Here is a 25,179-nt window from a genome sequence, read left to right as displayed (position 1 = left end):
GCTAGTGACAAAGTAGCATGGCTAGATGGAGCCACACACACACATAATGCACTTTTTTCAGTTTCTGTCTACCAAATCCACTCATAAGGTTGGCAATTTAATGATCTGCCTTGGCTTCACATTGTCATGTTGATTTGGGGAACAAAATAACAGAAGATTTATCAATTTGTTTATTGATTGATGGATTGATTATTTGATTACCTTCTCTGATATTTCAGAAGTTATGTAATCTAAATTTGCTTTATTTCAAAACAAAGGAATTATGGACTCCTGCAAGTCTCAGTACAGGCAACTTATTTAGGCGAACAGTATTGTCATTTATATCATTTTTACTTTCATTTTTCCATGCTTGCATAGGTTAGAATTCATCAAGGTTGATTTTGCACAACTGGTTGCTTTTCCTGTTGCCACCCATCACTTGTGATAAACCATCTCTGTGTCTACTAAACAAAATCTAAAGATGTGGACACCATGAGACGATCAGGTACAGCTATTTGGATGTTGGTGATTTGGCACAGCTTACTGGACAGTCAACCTGTTTTGGTTTATCACATTTTATTAACGAACATGATTGACATAAACACTTTCCCTCTCATAAAGAGAAATATGTTCACACACACACACACAGAGTGAGAGAGGGGGGAAGAGATTACAATTTATCAACTGAACATAAATGACATAAACTCTTTCCTTCTCTTGATATATTTAAAAAGAAATATGTTCACACACACACAAAGAGAAGCATCAAAACGTCTGATGTTAAGTAAGTCAGTATTGAATCAGTGATACCAAAACGTCTTAGTGATAATATCTCCTAGCCACCATGAGCCACATCAGAGGTTAGGTGTCGAGGAGCTAAGAGGGCAGTAACTGAAATCAGAACTAAAATAGTTCAGTAAATGAAATAAGAGAATAGAAGGTACTCTTTAGTGCGACTGAAGACAATATCTCTTGTCCTGGTAGTACATTAAAATGTCATGCAGTCCATTACTGTATGATGTATCCCTTAAGAGTTGGTAGGTGACAAGATACTGTGAGATCCATCCAATCCAGGCATACATAGGAAAAAAAATAAAACCTACCATATTTAATGGCATAAAACACACAGGCATATCAGATGCACTAGGATTTCAGTAGCACATATTCAGGAAATAAATAGGTTTTAGAGCATTAAAGTATATGGGGGGCACAACTTTGCATATTAGACCTGGGGTGATTTTTTTGGGACATTTTTTTTTGGTGGAGTAGCAAAACATCCATCATATCTACCATTAAATATATTAAGTAAAATGATTCGAAAAGTTTAAAATGTGCATTTTATTGAAAGAACTTTAATAGAAAATAATTTCTTTTCAAACATGAGGATGGGGGGTGGGAGAATATTAAATTAATTTTTACATGATTGATATATATATATATTTTTTTTTTTTTCAAACCACATATAAAATAGATTTTTGTTGAAGAACCTTCTGCAAAAAAGATGCCCATTATTTTTCTAGCATTAACTGTTCAATAAATTCATTTTGATCTCTTTCCTGTTTTAACAAAGCTTCATGTTGGATGCGTAATCTGAAAATAAAAGACAAGGAAAAACAATTTCATTACAAGAAATAGAGTAAAGGTATGATAGTAGTTGTTGTAAGAATTCATATATCATCATTTAATGTTCACTTTTCTATGCCATCATGGGTGAGAAGGAATTTGTTGAGGCAGATTTTCTATGGCTTGATACCCTTCCTGTTTCCAAGCAAGATAATATTTCCCGATGGCCAGACATGTTTTTTGCAGAATACTACAAATGAATGACTCCAAAAGGATGAAAGGCAAAGTCGACCTTGGTGGAATTTGAACTCAGAACGTAGTGGCAGACGAAATACTGCTAAGCATTTAGCCCAGTGCACTAACGATTCTGCCAACTCTTTGCCTTAACAACATTAATAATAATGTTAGCACACTGGGCAAATTGCTTAGCGGTATTTCGTCTGCCTTTACGTTCTAAGTTCAAATTTCACTGAGGTTGACTTTATCTTTCATCCTTTCGGGATCGATAAATTAAGTACCAGTGTAGTGTACTGGGATCAATCTAATTGACTGGCCCACTCCCCCCAAATTCTGGGCCTTGTGCCTAGAGTAGAAAAGAATAATAATAACAGCAGTGGAGTAAGATTTCAGCATTTACATGTCTCTTGATGTTCAGATCACAGCAAGATTTGACAGTAGCTTTCATTCTTCTGGGGCCAATTACAACTTGTGAAAGACTGTTGTCCTTTGTTTTGTATTTTTCTGCAATGTCTTTGTCAATGAGGGACAGGAAGAGTAGCGTGTGTGACCCTGTTTTCATGGTGTCTCTAACACTGCTAAGGTAAATAAAGAGCATGAGATAAGTCATGGTTCACATAGATTGGATTCATTAAGGCTGAGCTTTCATGGCTGGATGCCCTTATTGTCATCAATCTTCACCTGTTTCTGACTAAAGTAATATTTCTCCATGAGTGGACACATTTTCACAGAAGACTGGAAGTGAAAGGTGAAGGACACTGCTTGTGTGACATTTATTTACAACTATCACATGATGTCAAGACAAGGAGACTCACACATGTATATGTATCCTCATCATCATGTAACATTCATTTTCTGTGTTGACATGGGTTGGATGGTTTGATAGGATCTGGCAAGTCAGAAGACTGCGCCAAGCTCTACCGCCTGCCCTTCCTAATGACACCCACTTTACAGAATGTACTGGACGCCTTTTATGTGACATGTGTACTCCCCACCTGAGGTAGCCATGTTTCCTCTCTGATGCAAAACACCTTTCTCTGTCTCCCAACAGTGCTCTCCACCCTTTGGTTGCGGAGCATCATCTTGTAGGTTATTTGGTGACTTCACTGTTGTTGGTGCCATGTAAAAAGCATCTACTACACTGTGTAAAATGGTTGGCAGAAAGAAAGTTATCCAGCCACAGAAGCCATGCCAAAGCAGACATTAGAGCATAGAATAGCCCTCTGGCTTGCCAGTTCCTGTTGAACCATCCAACCCATGCCATCTTGGAAAACAGACATTAAATGATGATGATTGTGATATGCATGCATATGCCAGGCCTCTTTCAATTTCTGTCTACCAAATCCACTTATAAGGCCTCAGTCAAGGTGCCCCTGGAATCTCTACTCATGTCATTCCTGCAGGTGTTGAGCTACAACAGTTTAAACAGAACATTAATGGCATCAAACTCACTGATCTTGGAGGGCCTACAAAGCTCAGGCTCTGCTGTTTCCTGCAGACTTGGTAAGTATTAAAAAAATGTGAAAAAGTAGACTCTGACCTTTCTAACTGCATTGTTTTTTCTGTGATCAGTGCCAAAAGTTGCATCTGTTCTGCTTCTCTCTGTTTCGTTATGGATTTCAGCATGTTCCTTGAACCAATTGCCTGATTAAGGGAAACATATAATACAAACAATGATTTCTTGAATAATAAAAACAACTGCAATAATAATAATGGCTTCTGATTTAGACACAAGGATAGCAGTTTTAAGGAGTGGGTGAAGTTGATTACATTAACTCCTGTGTTCAATTTGTAGTATTTTTATTATCAACCTCAAAAGGATGAAAGGTAAAAATGACTCTAGTAGGAACAAATACGTATTCTTTTCCCAACCCTTCTACAATTCTGCCAGCTCATCACCCTCAATAGTAGTAAATCTTTCAAATTTTGGTACAAGGACAACAATTTTGAAGAGTTGGGAAAGTTGATTACATTATTCCCAGTACGTGATGGGTATTGTATTTTTTGTTGTCTTTGCAAGGATGAAAGGTAAAATTGTTTTTGATGGTATTTGAGCTCAGAGCAGAATAAAGAGCTGGATGAAATGCCACCAAGCACTTTGTCTGATGCTCTAATGATTCTGCCAGTTTGCCACTTTCAGTAATATTGGTTTCAAATTTTGGGACAAAGCCAGTAAGATCAGGGGAGGAGCTAAGTCAATTACATTGACCCCGATGCTCAACTGGTACTTACTTTATCAACCTCAAAAGGGTGAAAGGCAAAGTCAACCTTGGTGGAATTTGAACTCAGAACATAAAGATGGATAAAATGCTGCTAAGAATTTTGCCTGGTGTGCTAACAATTCTGCCAGCTTGGCACTCTACCAGACAGTGGCTCTCATGACTTCTGATCTTAACTGATTGATAGTGTTATCATGTACATTGGTTTGTCTTGGTATAAAAGATGGGCTACACAAATATTCTGCTCAATACCACAGATTTGCTTGTCAGTTGTTTGACCTTAACCAGTTGAGCATGTCCCTTGGTGGCTGATGATATGTGCATTTCTGATCATGAGCAGAAGTAGTGGAGGAGCATCATCGCTATGTGTTGAGGGGAATTCTTTGAGGTTTGAATAATTCACCTCTGGAAATATGGGTGTTTCGTTCATCATCCTTAAAACAAACCTTATTCAGTGACCTTTTGAGTAGGATGGGCTACTTGACCTGAAGAAAATTCTAACTGGGCCCCACCTGCAAGGTCATGCGCTGTTTATCCTGATATGAGACCACCATGTCGCGCACATATGGTTGTGGTGCATGTGCTTGGTGTATCTTTATCAGACGGGTGGTAATGAAGGGTATACTGGGCTTCTCAAGCACAGCATATCACCAAGGTCTTGGTCACTTGTCCTTGCATCCCTGAGGCCCAACATTTGAAGAAGCTACAAGATAATGGATGATTAATTCAAAACACTGTGAATAAACATTACATTTAACACAGGAATCTGAATGCTAAAGGGTTAATGCCTAAACATCAGTATTTCTATGTGGTGTATTTAATCTAATATGGTGCATATATATCGATATTCATGATTATCATAGCTAGTGGTGGTGGGGCATTGAATAGATATTAGTGAGAGAAAAAGAAGCAATGGTTTAAAAAGTTTGAGAAGTAATGAGGTAGATGTACCTTCATTTTCTCTTTTTCCACTTCCTTTGCAACATTGTCAACTACTGCAATGACAGACGCTACGATTTTATGAAAGGACTCGATTTCTGAAATAAACAAACAAAACATCACGGGTTTAGTACATAGTAAGTTACATGAATAACAATGATAACACCAAGGTGGTGGATTGTAGAATTGATAGGTAGAGGGGCTCCAAAAGGGGTCTCAGGGAGTAGTATCCCTGCCTTCCAAGCTAGTTTTCCACCACATTTCTTAAAAATCGTGGTAGAAGCCTTGGTCTTGGGACCACTCATGTCTAGAAACTAAGGTTGGGGGTAAGCAAGGGCATGCTCCCTATAGAAAATGCAGCTCCTAGAAAGTTTGGGACGATGTTGGGAAGTTGGAATGTAGGCAGTCTGCATGGAAGGGGAACTGAGGTGTGTGAAGAATTGAGGAAGAGGAAGGTGAATGTGTAGATGAATTGGTTTTGGGCATGGGTGATTTTAATGGACATGTTGGGAAATGGATCCAGGGCTTTGAGGGTGTGCATGGGGGAAATGGAATCGGGGAGAGAAATGTGGAAGGAAGGATGCTATTGGAGTTTTGCGATGAGAAACAGTTGTGTATGGTGAACACATGGTTTAGGAAAACAGAGAAAAGGAAGGTGACTTTCAGTGCAGGAGGGAATGAGACAGAGATTGATTTCATGTTGGTTGGCAGAAAAAAAACAGAAAGTATCTGAGAGATGTGAAGACAATACCAGGGGAGTTGCAGTACAGGTTGGTAGTTATTGAACTCTGAACATAGCAATGGGCGAAATGCCACTAAGCATTTCATCCAGCATGCTAACAATTCTGCCAGCTTACCACCTTCTTAATAATAGTAATGATCCTTTCTACTACACGCACAAGGCCTGAAATTTTGGGGGTTGGGGCTAATCCCATTGACACTTCTTAATAATAATAATAATAATAATAATAATCATATGGTATTTAGTTCATCCCTCTATGTTCAAATCTCATTCAGAATGACTTTGCCTTCCATATTTGTGGGGATCGATAAAATACAGTACCATTAGTCTGCAAGTAACTAAACTCTGGCTGTCGCTCAGAATGAAGGATGACATGGTAACATGAACCAAGGTTTTGCTAATTGTTTTAGGGACATATGTAGTCGAAAACAGGCATAAGCACCCTCTTGATTCTTCTATCCTTCAGCCAGCAAACATCCTGACTGTGAGAGCTGGAAGGAATGGGAATTGGACCAGCACTTGGCAGACACTCATTTTCAGTTGATATGACTGTAGCAACATGAAATGAAATGAAGTGCCTTGCTCAAGAGAACAATGTACTACCTGGTCCAAGAATCAAGTGCATAACCTTAGGATCAAAAACTCGACACCCTTGCTACCAGACCACCATGCCTTCTTAGTCTACAAGTATTTAGGGTTTGATATAACTAAGTAGGATACACGTGAAGGTTGCATTCCATGGTGGCCACAATCAAATGACTAATAAAAGGAAACAGTCCTCCCCACAATATATTTCATCACGATCATTGTTTAATGTCCCTTTTTCTATGCTGGCATGGGTTGGACAGTTTGACATGATCTAGTGGCTCCAGTATCAGCTTTGCCATGATTTCTATGGCTAGATGCCCTTCCTAAAACTAACCAGTATGTACTGAGTGCTTTTTTTCATATCACTAACACTAGTGAGGCCGCCAAGTAACTTATTGTAAGACAGCAAAGAACAGGGGGGGGGGAGGAAAAAGTCCCCCTGCAACTAAATGTACATGTGAGAGAGGCAGGTGGATTTATGCAAGGTGTTGAAAGGCTAAAGTATGATAGAGAGACGAGCACAGGTGTGTTGTTATGGAGGAGATAATGGCTACCTAACATTACATAAAGGTGTGGATGGGAGTAGTTGGGAACGAGATAAAAATGGTAGTGATGGAGTGCCAGAACAAACTCAAAAGGTACAAGAGGGGAGGTGTAAGAGAAGATTCGGTCAGTGCATCTAAGGCGTGTGTGAACATGAATGGAAAATGCTAAGACGTTTAATAATCACTTGTTGTTTAACCCCAAAATATGCTGTAATCTTGCTGACCTACAAATGGAAGATACCATTCGGATGGCGCTAAGTAGCCAAATTATTCGTCTTCAATTTCATGGACGACACTCTAAATAAATTCCGGATTGTTTTTCCTCTGCTTCTCATCGAAAATACTTACCTACCGATTTTAGTTGCGTTTCTTGACGTCCTAAGTTCGACTCATATGAAAATCGCTATGTTTCTTGGAAGGGAAGTGAATTTTGTAGATTCTTCACCCTAACCCCGTCCCCACTTTTCGCTACTCCCCAAAATGTGGGCTTCGGCCCCTACGTTGTCTGATCCTAATATTTTCTATGATTCACAGGTTACACGAAATTTCTTTCATGTTTTTTTTTGTTGTTTAGCTTCCAGGTCAGCCGTGATAAAACAAACATCTTTTCTCTCTGTGCAGAGAATCCAGAACCACATCTTTACGACGGTGACTGTGACTTGAGGGACATATAGCTGTTATTTCTAGCTAGTAAAAGATCCTACGTTAGATCAGGATCTATCGAGTTATATATACATATAGACGCACCGAAGTCGAACTTAAACTTTTTTTAAAAATCATTAACAAACCTTCTATTTTTATATCTACAGCTTTCGTTGCTGCACAATATTTACGTAATAATTATCAGTTGTAATTTGATAATTACTTTCGTTCACTGAAATAGTATTAATTTAACAAGCTAAACTACATCTCTACCAACTATTTTGATTACATTGATGTCCCTTGGTTACCAACAAAACAATGTCTTGTTTTACTTCTATGGAGAAATGATTTCTCTTCAAAGATTACATAAAGTAACCAAAATAAATAAACTTACTGTCTGTAAATTCTTTGCAAGCGTCCTTCAGTTCAGAGCTCTGTTGAAATATATCAGGATCTAATAACCGTATATTATTTAATTCATCAATATTTAATCCAGCTTTTCGAAAAGCTTCGTCCGACATTTTCCAGTTTTTATGTTTTTTTTTTTAAGTAAAGTTAGAAACCGATTTTGAGCGTTACTTTATTTTATGTTATTTCATTAGAGTAACTATGATTGAAAATAAACGAAGCATTTATTCAATAATAAATAAAGGAAAATAAATGAACCAAAATACATCTCTCTCTCTCCCCCTCTCTCTCTCTCCCCCTCTCTCTCTCTCCTTCTCTAAAGAAGACACCTATGTGAAACGTCCATCAGAGCTCATTTCTCTTCAGGGCACACAAAACTTACCTTTGCGTTCGTTAAGATTCGCATCTCCATCCACTATTCCTGGGAGAATCGTGGGGTAGAATTCTCAAGCACCTTCTTTCCCCATAGGGTCCTATCAGAGGCAACATTCACCATATTTACCGTGGAAGTTGATGATATCCACTTCTGTGTATAGGTTCCTGGAAATGAATGACAAATTGCCAGTGGAACAGAAGGGATGCAGGAAGAAAAGCCAAGGGACAAAAGATCAACTTGTGATAGACAGAATGGTACTAAACGACTGCAAGGAAATACATACTAACCTGGGTATGGCGTGGATCCATAATAAGAAAGTGTATGATATGGTTCCCCATTCCTGGTTTTAAAAAGTTTTGAGTTTAAGTTTGAGTGATGACATTTTAAATTTTATTAGATCAATGAAGAACTGGAATATGGAGTTAACATCATGTGGACAATTTTTGGCGAGGGTTAACATCGAGAGGAGCATTTTTCAGAGAGATAGCCTATCACCAATTCTGTTTGGGATTTGTATGATACTCCTCGGGCTGATATTGTGGAAAGCGACATTGGGGTACACCTTGAAAAGTGGAGAAAAATTAAATCATCTGTTATATATGAATGACTTTAAGACCTTTGGGAAGACTGAACATGAAATAAATGGTCTGGTCTCAATAGTGCAGATATTCAGGAAGGATATTGGGATGGAATTTGGGACTAAAAAGTGTGATATGCTTATAATAAAAAAAAAGGTAAAGTAGTATCGTCTGATGGTTTAGAACTACCCAATAATGAGAAAATCAAGGATGCTGAGACTGATAGATATGAGTATCTGGGTATTTTGGAGTGTGACAAAATCAAGGAGAGTGAGATGAAGGAAATCTTTAGGTGAGAATATCTCAGAAGAATCTAATTAATTATGAGAAGTAGACTCAATGGAAAGAACAAGATCAGAGCAATGAACACACGAGTTGTTTCCTTAATGTGATACAGTCATCACATGGACAAAAATGAGCTTGAGGAAATGGATAGAAAAACCAGAAAAGAGATGGCAATTAACCCTTTCATTACCATATTTCTGTTGAGATGCTCTGTGTTTCTTTCAATTAATTTTAAATATAACAAAGAATTTAGTAAAATAACTTGTTTTACTTTGATGTTGTCCACATGCCTATTTCATCTGCTACCTCAATGACATATTTTGCTACACCATCCCACCACAAGATAATTCCAGAGGACTTTCCGGTCAGGGACTGTTATGGATAATTTCCTGATGCTTTTGGCCTGGCAGTGCTACTGAGTGGGGTTACTGGTTCAAGATAAAATAAAAAGTATACATCGTATACATTAGATAAGGAAAGTATACATCGTATATGACACTAGAAAATTTTTAAAAAGTGATTGTGATGGGATCCCCCTGATTCAGGAGGACCTCTAGAGATAATCAAGGAATCCCACCATCCAAGAGCCCTCTTCAACTTCTTTCTTCCGACTCACAGGTCACTCTTGCCATTTTCACCCACCTTTTCATAAATTCACTCGAGGACAGCACCTCCCTCTCCATCCTCACTTTCCTTTTCAAGTGAAACTTACAAAAGTCGATGAAGGCAGCGTCTGCATATGCAGATGACATCACCATTATGGTGTCAGACACCTCCGAAGCGGAGACAGTCAGGCACTCAGTCCTCTACAAGCTGGGCAATAGGATTGGTGGATGTTACACTTTAGATATTTACAGATGATTAGTAGCAGGGAATTGTGAGGACATTTTCAGGGAGACTCTAGGCATCAATGAAGACAAACTGGCAAGACAATTCCAGGGGACTTTCCGGTCAGGGACTGTTATGGATAATTTCCTGATACTTCCAATAATAAAAGTTATGACTTATTACAAGCACCTTGTGAATTCCATTCTCTTGTTGTTATGAGCAAAAACAGTGACTCCCTTTTCTCTCATACTGACTATATTATAATGTGTTATTATGTCAGTGTTGCCACCAGTGTTTCCTACACCAAGAAAGTAATTAGCAAACTCTCCTTCATCAGAATGACCTTCTGTAAGAAGTCTTAGATTACTTGTCAATTCCACTACTTCCACATTATCCCAAAGAAACTACCAGTTTGCCATCACTCCTTCCGTTCTCATTCATATGTTGTGACGGAGAAAAACACAAGAGTATTATTATAGTATATATATATTGGTAGTTTTTGACTTATTTAGTCCCTCGAAGCGTGAGGCATTACTACACAGTTAATGCCCTTTATATAAATTATATATATTTATGGAAAAAAATGATGAATTTTTTTTCATTATGAGGTTTTTTTCACACTGACTACTTGATAAATTCTCATAAAGATTTTATCCTATATTATATATATATATATATGTGCATATATATGTGCATATGTGCATATATATATATATATATATATATATTATATATATATATATGACTGCAGCTGCATGGCTGAAACGAATAATAGTATATATATGTGTGTGTGTGTATATATATATATATATATATATATATATATATATAGTGAGTTCTGTAAAATATTTGAAATTCTGGGCATTTTTTAAATAGAAGCGGAGTTAGTTCCCTTTCTTGTCTTGTGACAGAAAAAAAAAATTCTTTAAAATTTCGAAGTAGAAAGTTTATTAAATCATTTTTTGTTGTTTGTTCAGAGCAATTATTTTGGTATATGTTTTCAAAATATATTTTGTTTCGGGATGGTCATTTTATTTAGTTTGTTTTGCCAACAAAAACTCACGCACTATATATATATAAATATATAAATATATTTTTCCACTTGTTTATTACTGTTGTTTTATTATTTTAACGCCTGTTCATTGTCCGGAAATCTTTTGTCACGCATCTGTGACCGCTTCAGCGACACTTTGTGCGACGAAAGATTTCAGGACAATAGACAAGCGTTAAAATAATAAAACAAAAGTAATAAACGAATGAAGAAAAAAATATAGTGCGTGTGTTTATTTGGCAAAATAAATAAGTAAATAATAAAATGTGGCGCAGGAGTGGCTGTGTGGTAAGTAGCTTGCTTATCAACCACATGGTTTCGGGTTCAGTCCCACTGCGTGGCACCTTGGGCAAGTGTCTTCTACTATAGCCTCGGGTCAACCAAAGCCTTGTGGGTGGATATGGTAGACGGAAACTGAAAGAAGCCCGTCGTATATATAATATGTGAGTGTGTGTATGTTTGTGTATTTGTGCCTGTTCCCCATCATCGCTTGACAACCGATGCCGATGTGTTTACGTCCCCGTAAGCTAGTGCTTCGGCAAAAGAGATCGATAGAATAAATACTAGGCTTACAAAGAATAAGTCCTGGGGTTGATTTGTTTGACTAAAGGCGGTGCTCCAGCATGGCCGCAGTCAAATGACTGAAACAAATAAAAGAATAGAATAAAAATCCCGAAACACAACAATATCTGTTTTAACACGATTTCGCATCAGGAATCTTGCAAAACGAATTGATAAACGTTTTCAAAATGTATTATCTAGATTAATGCATAATATTTTCTTTTAAATACGATGTTTTTTCCAAGAAAGCGACAGGTTGTTGGTGAGGATATGTTGTATTTTGAATAAAATTTCACTACTTGACTGGTAATATATTCTATCAACCCATCTAATCTAAAGTTAAATAACAAATAATTACATAACCCAAATTCAGAACAGCAAACCCTTAATTCAATTGACTATTAGAAGGGATGTTTTTCTCTCAACACGGAAAATTAATTAAGCCGAAGACAACCTAGGGGCAATGTTTTATTGTTTTTTAATGTAAATAAAAAACTTTACAATATACACCACACATTATAAAACAAAAGAAAAGAAAAAGAAATTTATTAAAATTATAACAGAGATATAATTTTAATTTTCTTTTGCGAAACTATATTTGAAGTGTATTTTGCCATGACCGATAGTACAGTTCTTTATTTATAGTAAGGTTAATAAAAACTACTGTATTTTTATTAGATGCCTCCCCGGTAAGGGCAGTGAATTAGCAGAATCGCTAGAGCACCGGACAAAATTCCCTGTGGTATTTATTCTGAGTCTATAATTTCTGAGTTCAAATTCCGCCATGGTTAACATTACTTTTCATTTCACTCTGGTCGATAAAATAAAGTACCACCCATGTACTGGATTCGATGTAATCGATTATCTACTTCTCTGTAAAACTGTTGGTCTTGTACCAAAATTTGAAGCAATTTATTCTGGCTCTATAAGGTCTGAGTTCAAATTGCGTCGAAGTAAGCATTACGTTTCATCCTACTGGTGTTAATAAAATAAAGTGCAATACAAAATCTGACCTCCATTTAATCAACTTACCCATCCCTCCACCCTATTCAAATTCTTATCCTTGTACAAAGGTTAGAAATAATTATTTGGTCTGTTCAACTATTTGCCCGACCTGACGTATAACATGTGATACGCACGACTTGTTTCCCTGGCGTCCATGCACCATATACGATATACATACCTAACACTTTGAACGATCAGGGTATCAATGATATTCACGAATGAAAAGCTTTATATTACTCAGAACGTATGAAACAAGAGATAATGCATATATGTGACACACAGGATGGAGATAAATTTAATTTAGAAACAGGCATCAGTCGTATTAAAAATTATTTATAATGTACTCTGTAGATCACCTATGATACTCGTTTGCATTGAATGGGATACATTCTATGATCACACTAAACAAAATTAACTTCCAAATATTTAATGGTATAAATAAAAGCCAAGCAGATAACTCTTTAATTACAAAAGTCTTATAGAAATCTTCAATCGAAACTAATCATCTCCAACTTGTAAAGATAGCAACGAAATATTTTATTACACTAATTTATGACGTTTAGGACAAGCTTATGAAAATGCTTTGAACAGGTGAAAAGCTAATTATATCGTGTTTCGCTAAACCAATGATTACCAACGTGGGGCGTAGGATCCAATTTTTTAAACTTTTTTCCTAGTGAGACATGGAATTGCGAGAATGTTTTTCCACAGCAAACATAATAGACCTATACTCAGCCTAGCCAAGAGTGTTTGCTATAGTATAGCGCTATTCTAATGCCCTACTGTGGATATTTCTTTAAGGATATTTCAGCGGTGGAAAGCTACAATGGAGTCTGGGGGGAAAATAGGTAAGGAAAAACTGTGATAAACTGAGGGATTACGGTAATAATGAAATGAATGCAGCCGACGTTTATGAAAGGAAATCACCGATTGAGTTATCCACTTCCGGTGGCAAGGCTTAGCTTCTCACTTGTTTACATCCGCTTTTCTTTGATAATTTGTTTATTTATTTTTTTTTTTTTTTATTTCTTTAATCATCAAATCATCTCAAAATGGCTGAACTACTCGCATTTGTATTCGCAATGATCAGAAAAAGACGATTAGAAGCCGATAAAAGATGCTACCACATGAAAAAACGGCACTTCAGACGAATCCGAGCCTTTTCTAGATTCCAATCAAGCCAAAGGATGTATTTCGTATTTAATATATTACCTACACTCTTGTTGGAACCGTCCACCAACAGAGTGGTTTGGACTAAGAATCGTTACTCCTACTGGTGGGACCATATTGTACAGAACACATTCTCTTCTCAGGATTGGATTGAGAATTTCAGAATGTCCAAACAAACTTTTGAATATCTGTGTAACTGTATCAGATCTGATATAGAATATTCCATTCCAGATATGCCCAGGTAGAGTTTTGGTTATTATGTAAAACATTCTAAACGAAGACCAAATATCGAAATCAAAATTAAACTTAAGTGACAAAAAAAAAGAAAAAAACCCAATCAGTATACACCTATACATGTATATATGTGTGTGCATGTATATATATATATATATATATATATATATATATATATATATATATATATATATATGTGTGTGTGTGTGTGTGTGTGTGTGTGTATGTATTCATATGTGTATATATATAATACGTATGTATCTATCTGTGCACGTGTGTGTAAACACATCCATATATGTATGAATGTACTTAACTGATAGTAAGCACCACTACGAACTAGGTTCCTGTTCTTCTCTTGATCCATTCCATTCCTATCCGTTTTCTTTCGTTTTCGGCTTGCAACTGTATAATCTGAGAGAGAGGGAGAGAGAGAAATGTGCCTCGCCAGGTTAAAATCACTGTGGACAAAGTCATCTTCGTTGACGACAACCACTGATTAACATTTTGTACACACACACACGAGCTTATTAAGGGACGAAAAACTACTTTATTACAGAAGTCGAATGTACATATTTATTGTAAATTAGAGATTACCTGCTCTCTTGTTACTACTAAACTTTTTGCAACATCGTTGATAGAAAAAAAAAATTTAACGCTATCAGCGATATTCGCGAAACTCTGAGTAGTAACACGCACGCATATATAAAGTAAAAAAGTTATAAAGAATTATATGAAGCGCTTAAACCAGGATTCTACTTATATATATATATATAGGTGTGTGTGTGTGTAGAAGGAAGAATGCGTATTTTGGGGAGATGAAACAATCCTTTACATTGCGTTATTATATTTATATTGACTACCTACAGTAAGGAATTTGGTACGTATATATATATATATATATCTCCCCAAAATACGCATTCTTCCTTCTACACACACACACACCTATATATATATATATAAGTAGAATCCTGGTTTAAGCGCTTCATATAATTCTTTATAACTTGTGTTACTACTCAGAGTTTCGCGAATATCGCTGATAGCGTTAAATTTTTTTTTTCTATCAACGATGTTGCAAAAAGTTTAGTAGTAACAAGAGAGCAGGTAATCTCTAATTTACAATAAATATGTACATTCGACTTCTGTAATAAAGTAGTTTTTCGTCCCTTAATAAGCTCGTGTGTGTGTGTACAAAATGTTAATCAGTGGTTGTCGTCAACGAAGATGACTTTGTCCACAGTGATTTTAACCTGGCGAGGCACATTTCTCTCTCTCCCTCTCTCTCAGATTATACAGTTGCAAGCCGAAAACGAAAGAAAACGGATAGGAATGGAATGGATCAAGAGAAGAACAGGAACCTAGTATATATATATATATATATATATATATATATATATATATATATATATATATGTATATATACACACACATTGCGACATAACAATCAACCTTAATAATAATGATATATATATATATATATATATACATCTTTCTCTCTCTGGTGAAAATTCGAAGTCACATTCACCTTGTATATTTCATGTATGAGTGTGTGTTGTTTCTAATTTTGGCACCTGGCCAGCAGTTTTGGGTGAAGGGGCCTAGTCGATTATACCGGCTTCTGTACTTGACTGGTGCTTTATTTTATCGACCTCGGAAGGATGAGAGGCGAAGTCGACCTCGGCGGAATTGGAATTCAGAATGTGAAAAAAAACGGAAGGAATGCTGCATGTGATTCTTTTCCGACGCCTTAACGATTTTGTTTGTTTTTATAACGGAAACATGTTCTATCTTTCAATTACTGATTTCCCCTCTACTCCTTTAATTACTCCTCTTTTCTGCTTAGTTTGAAACTATAATGCAGTGGTTCTCAAACTGAGTACATATAAGATTTTGTTAAAGTTTATTTGCAATAAATTGCTTTTGCTTCTGCAATACACAAAATTTTTTAATACAATTCCTAATAATATTTAATTATAAAAATATAATGGAATGTTTAAAACACTGTTTATGAGGGTTTCCCGAAGTGAAATAGGAATTAAAGGAGTCCATAGGCAAAAAATGGTTGAGAACCACTGCTATAAAAGGTATGGAGCTTGAAAAGGATGGACACAGTCGTGTTTTCAATATAAACTCATGTCAAGTGCTTTGTTTTTATTACCCAATATTTTAAAGATATTTTTAATAAACACCAAATCCCACCATACACACATACACGCAAGTGTATAAAACTATGGAATAGTTAACATTGCATGACGTGCCAACTTATTTAAGGCAGATCCATAAATACTAATGGGGTGAGGTGTCCCTACTCGGTACCTCATTCCTCATTCAAGTTTTTTATTGAGATATACTCAGTTTTACGATCATGAACTTTCGAACGCACTTTGACTAAAGGATACCATATATATATATATATATATATATATATATATCAAATAATAAGCAACACGGATTTCAAAAGTGATTGCAGTACGCACGTTTCATGCTACTTCAATTTATTTAAGTAATGTGAGCATTACCTTAAATGCAATATGAAGAGCAATCTTTAGCTGCACGAAAATGTAGAAAATGTAGAAAAAAGACATATTATAAATGTGGCAACATATTAAATCCAAGTGGGAGAGAGCATATATAAAATCCAAATGTGAGGAAGAATATATAAGTCCATCTTGACATAGCGGGGTCTATCAGGCTAGTAATTGATTCTAGACAAAAGTTTTAACTGTCTCAGAATTCTATTGTTTCTTATCTAGTGGTGATAGCAAAGGGACAATTACTTCCAAGGAGAGGGAAGGTGTAAGCAGTATGCATGGACAAGGCTATAAAAGTATTAGAATCTAGAGGTTTCACTGGTCCTAGTAGTATCAGGTCATTTTATTACTATCAAAATGTTGAGGAATTATAGCCCTAGGTATATGGGTCAAATAGGTTTTTTACTTTTAGTCTGAATAGTGGTACAGACAACAACAGAACTTTAACTAATGTTTACACAATCACCCATCCTTTTGGGATACGATATTCGGGTGCCTTCGCATAAGTACCATATTCAAACCTTGAATCTATATCTAAACCGTATATATATATATATATATATATATCAGGTTTACTTCCCAACCTCATGGTTCCACTGCAAGTGTCTTCTACTATAGCCTTGTGCCAACCAAAGCCCTGTCAGTGGATTTGGTCGACGGAAACCGAAAGAAGCCTGTTGTGTGTGTGTGCATATATATATATATATATGTGTGTGTGTGTGTGTATATATATATATGTGTGTTTGTGATTTTGTGTCTGTCCTCTACCACCGCTTGACAATGGGTGTTGGTGTGTTTACGTTTTTGTAACTTAGTGGTTTGGCAAAAGAGACTGATAGAATAAATACCAGGCTTTAAAAAAAATGTCCTGGTAATGATTTGTTTGACTAAAAATCCTTTCAAGGTGGTACCCCAACATGGCCGCAGTTAAATTACTGAAACAAGTAAAAGATAGAAGATATATATATGGTTCTGGGTTCAGTCCCACTGTGTAGCATTTTGGCAACTGTCTTCTATAGTGTTGGGCTGACCAAAACCTTGTGAGTGGATTTGGTAGATGGAAACTGAGAGAAGCCTGTCATATATATATATATATATATATGTGTGTGTGTGTGTCTCTGTCCCCCAAACACTGTTTAACGATTGGTGTTGGTGTGCTTATGTCCCTGTAAATTAGCTGTTTGATAAAATAAGTACTAGGCTTAAAAAAATAAGTCCCGGGGTCGGTGTGTTCTACTAAAACCCTTCAAGGCAATGCTCCAGCATGGTCACAGTCAAATTATTGAAACATGTAAGAGAATAAAAGAATATTTATATATATATATATATATATATATACATACATACAAAACTGGGGCATGTAAAAAGCATCTTTTGAGCATTGGGCCTCACAGAGGCAACATGTTTGATGCAGGTGCTGCAGAACTAGCAATCTGTGCTGGTGGCATGTAAAACACACCTTTCGAGTGCTGCACTTCACGGAGGCAATGACAAATGACTGAGAACTTTGGCAATATGCTGTGCTTGAGAAAGAAGATCCATCAAGCCTAGTGAATTTGTAGTCATGGCAGTTGCTGGTGTCATGCAACTGGCACCCATGCCGGTGGCACATAAATGCACCCATTACACTCTCAGAGTTGTTGGCATTAGGAAGAGCATCCAGCTGTAGAAACCATACCAAATCAGACTAGAACCTGGTGCAGCCTTTCAGCTTACCAGCCCTAGTCAAACTGTCCAAGCCAGTATGGATGACAGATGTTAAATGATGATGATGAGGATCGTGAATATCAAGCTTTAATAGTAGATGACATTCGTTTCTGCACCACATACCAGGTTTAAGTTTATATTCGTATATCGTTATTGAAGAACATTCTTTATAATTATTATCAGGGTTGAATACAATTCGTTCCTGTTGGATTCTTCTGGATTCTCTGGGTAAATGATGTACATTTCATTCACTCAATTAAGGCTAGAGAGGAATGAGGCTAGTATGTTCCACTGGATGTGCAATGTAACTGTACATGTGCTAGTGTGTTGAGAGAGACGTTAGGCATAAGAGGAATTAGATGCAGTCTGCGAAAGAGGAGAGTGCACTGGTTTGGTCAGGTGATGCAGATGGATGTCCACAGCTCCATAAAAAAGTACTGATCCCTCAAAGTAGGTGGAACTCCTGGAAGAGGGAGACCAAAGAAGACATAGGATGAAGTATTGAAGGATGATCTCAGGACACTGAATCTTATGGAGGAGATGACAAAGGTCTGAAATATCTGGTGCCTTGCTGTACTCAAGCAGCATCCTCCACAGCAGAAGTGTTAATGCTGCTACCCTGCTGAAGGTGATTGGCCTACAAGGACCCTGTGCTGGTATCATGTGAAAAGGATCATGTAAAAACATCCAGCACACCCTGTAAAGTGGTTGGCATTAGGGAGGGCATCAGCTGTAGAAACCAGGCCGAATCAGACTGGAACCTAGTGCAGTTCTGCTTGCCAGCTCCTGTCAAATCGTGTAATCCATGCCAGCATAGAAAACAGACATTAAATGATGATCATAATGATATACTATTTGATCAACCAGACTATTGTTGTTATACATCATTGATCAGAATGTGCTTTACACCATTTTTTCTTTCAAATGATGCCACCCCATTGGCAAGGCGAGGAGGCCAGCATTCCCCTTGATTGGAAGACTTTTGGATGGCCTGGCACCATAGTGGAAGACACTTGTCCAAGGTACTGCACAGCTGGATTGAACTTGAAATTGTATGGTTGGGAAGCAAGCTTCGCAACCACATTGCTGCACCTGTTCCTAGTATTACTGTGGCTTGCCGATGTTAATATTTTTTTAGCTTAGCGGAAGTGGGTGGTAAGCTGGCAGAATCATTACCATGCTGGGAAAAATGCTTGGTGGCATTTCCTCTTACTTGAAATTTTAAGTTCAAATGCTGTCAGGGTTGATAAATTAAGTACCAGTTGAACATTGGGGTTGATGTAATAGACTTATCCCTTCCCCCAAATTGCTGGCCTTGTGCCAAAATTTGAAACCACTTTTTTTTATCATAGAGAGGTTTCTGTCGTTTAGCCCCATGCTAGCCTTAATCTAACAACAGGTGTTCGTTTCAGCTTTGATCATCCTACATTTCAATTCCAGCCATAATATATTTTAGTGTTTAACATATTTTATATTTAATACAGTAAGCATCAGGAAACCAATTAAAACTATGAGTTGAGAAAAAAGAGACAATGTTATTGTAATAGAGTGGTTCTTAATAGTGGAGGTGGTGGCAGAAGAGGGGCATCTAGTTCATCATCATCATCGTCACCACCACCACCATTTCATCATCAGCTCCACCATCACTTCATCATCATCATCATCATCATCATCAGCTCTATCATCACCCCATCATCATCATCATCTGCTCCACCATCACCATCATTGCCTTCCCAAATTTCTGCTTTTAAGTCTTTGTATAAAACCAATAATATATTGTTTTCCTTTTGTTTTGTTTTGCAGGAATCTTCCTATTGAAAAATGGGTCGCTGTAACAGTCTATATCCTATCTTCTGGCTGTGATTATCGGATTGCTGAAAACATGTTTGGTATTGCAATATCAAGTGCGCATTCGATTCTAAGGTCGGTGTGCCAGTCGATTGTGAAAGTACTCAGTAAAAAATACATTTACATTCCAAGAGGCAAGCAACTTGAAAGTGTGATTGAGAGCTTTGAGAGTCGGTGGGGCTTCCCGAACTGTGCTGGTGTGATCAATGCCACCCATGTACCAATCCTCACTCCTCAGGACAACAGCACGGACTACTACAATAGTTGTGGATGGGCGTCGATAGTACTGCAAGCTGTTGCCGACGATGAGTTCTGTTTTACCAGCATCAGCACAGGATGGCCAGGTCGTTTGCATAACATCCACGTGTTTTCAAATTCCAAAGTTTATGAACATGGAAGAAACAGTAAATTGTTTGTTCCTAAGTATCGGCAGATGGGGGACAAGGAAGTGCCAATCGTACTCATCGGGGACACACAGTACCCGTTGTTGAATTGGCTGATGGTGCCTTTTGAGGCTGGCAGCAACAGTAATGGTAGTAGTAGTAGTGGCAGAAAATTAACAGTCATGCAAAATACATTCAATAGTAGACTGGACAATGCCAACACTGTGATAGAGACCAGTTTCCGTCGTCTGAAGGGACGCTGGCAGTGTCTGCTGAGGAAGCAGATTCTTAAAATTGATAATGCCGCCCTGATCGTAGAAGCATGCTGTGTGCTGCACAACATCTGTGAGCTGAACAAAGAGCAGTTCCTAGAAGAGTGGCTGTTTGATTATCGGGGCTCGCAGTACCTGAAACAGCCAAACGAGCGCTTGGACACAGATATCTACTCTGTCGATGGTGCTTCCTCTAACATTAGACATATCTTTGGACGGTATTTCATGTCTCTTAATTATCAAACAATTCTTTGACCTGGTCAACAGGTTTCTGTGGACGGTAGAATAAGAAGAGGAGGGAGGAGGGAGATATGTCCAGAGATCTTGACCAATTTAATTCAGTTCAGATATCAAATGTTTCATAGAAATTCAATTTGACATTATATTTTATTTTAAATTTCTAGAATTTTTTTATATACATACACATGTAAACTTGTGTTTGTCATGAATATTCATATATATATATATATATATATATATATATATATATATATATATATGTATATATATAAAGAATAAGGAGAAAAAGGAGAAGTAATTAATAAAATTATTTATTAATTATAAAATATGACATCTCTGACCAGCTATTTCGATTCAGAAATCTTTAGATAATTAATTTATAAAATTAAAATCATTATAAGATGAATCTCTTCAGAGATAGTAAAGACATACTGATTAGAAATACATCTATTTCTAATCGGTCCGTCTTTACTACCTTTGAAGAGATTCATCTTCTAATGATTTTAATTATATAAATTAATTATCTAAAGATTACAGAATTGAAACAACTGTCAGAGATGTTGTCATATTTTATAATTAATTACCTCTCCATTTTCTCCTTATTCTTTAAATATATAGATATATGAACTACGGTTTATATGGTTACCTTATAGTTGAACTTTCTATGGATTGGTAACTAACCAGTGTTTTCATTGGATTTACGATCCCTTAATGAGGTTTATTACCTTTACTTGATTTTAAATATATATATATTCATGTATGTGTATATATGTATACATATGTATATACATATCTCTGTACACATGTATATATATATATGTATACATATATATGTATGTATACATGTGTATATATATATATATATATATATATTTACACACACACACACATATATATATATATATATATATATATATATATATATACACACACACGTGTATATATATGTATATATATATATATACATGTATATATATATATATATATATATATATATATATATATATATATATATATATATATATATATATATGTATGTATGTATACATATATGTATATATATATATATAACAATTAACAGGGTAAAGGATTATCAATTTATTAATAAATTAATAATTAATAATTTTTACCAAGCAACCTGTTGCTGATCACTTAATTTTTGTTTTTATATATATATATATATATATATATATATATAAATATATCTATATATATACTCACACACATGTATATATATATATTAACATATATGTATGTGTATATATATTAACATATATGTATATGCGTATATACATAGACATATATGTATATATATATATATATATATATATATATGTATATATATATATATATATATATATATATATATATATATATATATATATATATATATATATATATATGTATATATATATATATAAAACTTAATTTCTTTAGATGATTGGTTTTTGTTTTTACAAAATTTTAATTAATTTTTAATTTGTTTTTTTGTTATTGTTGTTTTTATTGTTGTCATTGATTTTTTTAGATAATTAAGGGATTTAAATGAAATATTTAAAGAAAGAAAGGAAAAGAAACAAAGTTAAACATGTAAAAAAAAAACCCAAAAAAAGACAAAAGTTAAAAAAAAATGTATGGAGTATGTATTGAATGATTATTGATTCAGTAGTCTCTCTTGATTATTTATTGAACGATTAGAAATTTTCATACATTCCAGAGTCTTAATATATAATCTTTCTTGAATAATGAACTTATAAATGGTAACAGTCATGGTGATGATGATGATGATGACCATGGTGTTATAATTGATGATGGTGATGATGATAATGATAGTCTGGTTCTGATTCATCAACCAGCTTCAGTTCAGCAATGATACACATATGCATGCACGCACACACACTCTCTCTCACACACCTCCCTCTCTCTCTCACCTCCTCTCTCTCTCTCCCTCTCTCTGTGTTAAACTTTTTAGAAAAACCACATATATGTATGTATGTATATATGTATGTATATATATATATGTGTGTGTGTGTGTACGTACATGTGTAGTCTATATAATATGTGTGTCTGGCTATCCATCATAGATTGGACATTGACTGTATATGTGTGTGTGTGTATACACACACACGCACATACAATATATAGTAACAAACTGAGGAAAAGAAATCCTTCAAACGGGTGTGTTAAACATCCAATTCACTGGTACTTCGTTGGATACCATAAAGATATTGGTATAATTCAATTATAAAGATAAATATAGAGATATTCTATTGACTATCCAATAATTTATTTCCATTACAATGTTACATTAAATAATTATAAAAACCTTAAAAGGCCAACAAATTGTTTCGACTTATATATATATATATATATATATATTTTTTTCTTTTCTGATGTACATAATCACAGTTCCATTATATATATATAGTCACTTCAGGGTCCTTAGTTCAGAAAGACGAAATTCCATGTGAAAGGATGGCTGGATTGTAAAAATTAATTTCTGAACCAAGGACCCTGAAGTGACTATATATATATATAATGGAACTGTGATTATGTATATCAGAAAATATATATATATATATATATATATATATATATATATATATATATATATATATATATATAAATATATATATATATATATATATAGTTCAAAAAAACAATAACAAAAAAACAAAAAAACAACAAAGTGAGGACGTGATATGGATAGTATTATTGGACGCTCAGGAAAGGAAAGAGAGAGTGTATGACGTTTCGGGCGTAGCCCTTCGTCGGAAAGATGGAAAGTTCGGAGAATGGAAGAACGGAGAAAGAGGAAAATGGTACCGATGCCCACGAGGTTACATGATGAAAAGACCAGAAGAGGAGGTGGTGGGGGAAAAGTTCTTTCTAAGATAGGAGAGTGAAAAAGGGAGATGAATCTGTGCGTTTGCGAAAGTCTGCGAGTGTGTGTGTGATAACAGAACGTGTGTGTGCGTATGTATGTGTGTGTGTGTGTGTGTGCATGGTTTGGTGGTTTATCTGTTAGTGTGTTTGTGTGTGTGTGTGTGTGTGTATGACGTAGTGGAAGAAATTAGTAGCAGGACTGGTTAGTGGACGCTGTAGACAGTGTAGGTAGAAGGTCAACAGGTGGTTATTTGGGTGTGTGTGTGTTCGTGTTTGTGTGGGGTTGTCGGTGTTAGGTACGTGTACGTGTGTGTGTGTATTTTGTATGTGCGCGTGTGTGTATGTGTATGTTTTCTGTGCGTGCGTGTGTGTATGTGCGTTGCTGTGTATGTGTGTGTGCGTGCGTTTGCTATTGTATATGCGTGTGTTTATGCCCATGTGTGTATGATTGTATGCGTGTCTGTGTAAGTGTGTAGTGTTGGTGAGAAGTGTGTGTGTATGTGGGTGTGTGCGTGTGTGTGTATATGTGTGGATGTGCGTGTGTGTGTGGGATTGTGAGTGTTAGGTACGGGTGTGTGTCTGTATGTGTTTCCGTGTGCGCGTGTGTGTGTATATTTTTTGTGCGTGCGTGTATGTGTATATTGATATAAATATATATATATATATATAAATATATATACATATATATATATATATATACACAAAACGTGAGATATATAGAGATATATATATATATATATAAAAATCGAAACAAATTTATGGTTTTTATAATTATTTATATAATATTACGTTATGTAATATATCATATTCATAGTTTTTAATATAATATTGTAATATAGATAAATTATTGGATTGTCAATAGAATAGCTCTATATTTAATTATTCTTTTGTTAACAACATATATATATATATATATATATATATATATATATATATATATATATATATATATATATATATATTTATATATACATACATATGTATATATAATTTTTCTGAATCTTCAGATTTTTCAATTTGCTAGGCCACTGGTTTTAAATTGATATTAATCAAATTAATATTCAATTTGTCACCCGGTGGTGCTCCAGCATGACCACAGCCACTTGGCTGAAACCCATAAATAAATAAATATATATATATATATATATATATATTTTATTATATGTATTTATTTTCTCTAAGTTAATAATTAACTCCGACAAAATAAAATTAGTTAATAGATACCAGGGTAGCAAAGATCACAAAATGACTGTGGTGTAACTCCTGTTTATGAGGTGGAAACTCCTTGATATTTTGGGTACTTGAGTAAATATACAAATTTAGTAAATGGAGTAAAACGCATGTTAAATTCATTTAACATATGCG

At 35.5% G+C, this 25,179-nt stretch overlaps 2 protein-coding genes across 2 annotated transcripts; one reads left to right on the top strand and one right to left on the bottom strand.

Moving 5' to 3' along the window:
* Positions 1–1,297: 1,297 nt before the first annotated feature.
* On the bottom strand, positions 1,298–8,025 carry LOC106872889 (intraflagellar transport protein 20 homolog). Its single transcript, XM_014920045.3, has 4 exons — positions 7,849–8,025; positions 4,950–5,035; positions 3,320–3,423; positions 1,298–1,569 (listed from the first exon to the last, which is right to left on the bottom strand). Exons 1-4 carry the CDS (start codon positions 7,973–7,975, stop codon positions 1,488–1,490), a joined length of 399 nt encoding a protein of 132 aa, XP_014775531.1. The 5' UTR covers positions 7,976–8,025; the 3' UTR covers positions 1,298–1,487.
* A 4,778-nt stretch (positions 8,026–12,803) lies between these two features.
* Positions 12,804–21,175, top strand: LOC106872888 (uncharacterized). Its single transcript, XM_014920044.3, has 2 exons — positions 12,804–13,957; positions 19,989–21,175. Exons 1-2 carry the CDS (start codon positions 13,599–13,601, stop codon positions 20,941–20,943), a joined length of 1,314 nt encoding a protein of 437 aa, XP_014775530.1. The 5' UTR covers positions 12,804–13,598; the 3' UTR covers positions 20,944–21,175.
* Positions 21,176–25,179: the final 4,004 nt, after the last annotated feature.

This window comes from Octopus bimaculoides, chromosome 24 (genome assembly GCF_046866305.1).
Source record: "Octopus bimaculoides isolate indiv1 chromosome 24, ASM4686630v1, whole genome shotgun sequence".
Taxonomy (NCBI): Eukaryota; Metazoa; Mollusca; class Cephalopoda; order Octopoda; family Octopodidae; genus Octopus; species Octopus bimaculoides.
Note: the sequence above shows the minus strand (reverse complement) of the source record. Positions and strands in the feature narration are given on the sequence as shown.

What these genes read in the sequence shown, in the direction of transcription:
- LOC106872888 (XM_014920044.3), top strand. Translation starts at nt 13,599, where the DNA reads ATGGCTGAACTACTCGCATTTGTATTCGCAATGATCAGAAAAAGACGA. An exon ending in TCCATTCCAGATATGCCCAG is followed by an intron (nt 13,958 to 19,988) that starts GTAGAGTTTTGG and finishes TTTGTTTTGCAG; the next exon opens with GAATCTTCCTATTGAAAAAT.
- LOC106872889 (XM_014920045.3), bottom strand. Translation starts at nt 7,975, where the DNA reads ATGTCGGACGAAGCTTTTCGAAAAGCTGGATTAAATATTGATGAATTA. An exon ending in TTGCAAAGAATTTACAGACA is followed by an intron (nt 5,036 to 7,848) that starts GTAAGTTTATTT and finishes TGTTTATTTCAG; the next exon opens with AAATCGAGTCCTTTCATAAA. An exon ending in AAAACAATGCAGTTAGAAAG is followed by an intron (nt 1,570 to 3,319) that starts GTCAGAGTCTAC and finishes TTTTATTTTCAG; the next exon opens with ATTACGCATCCAACATGAAG.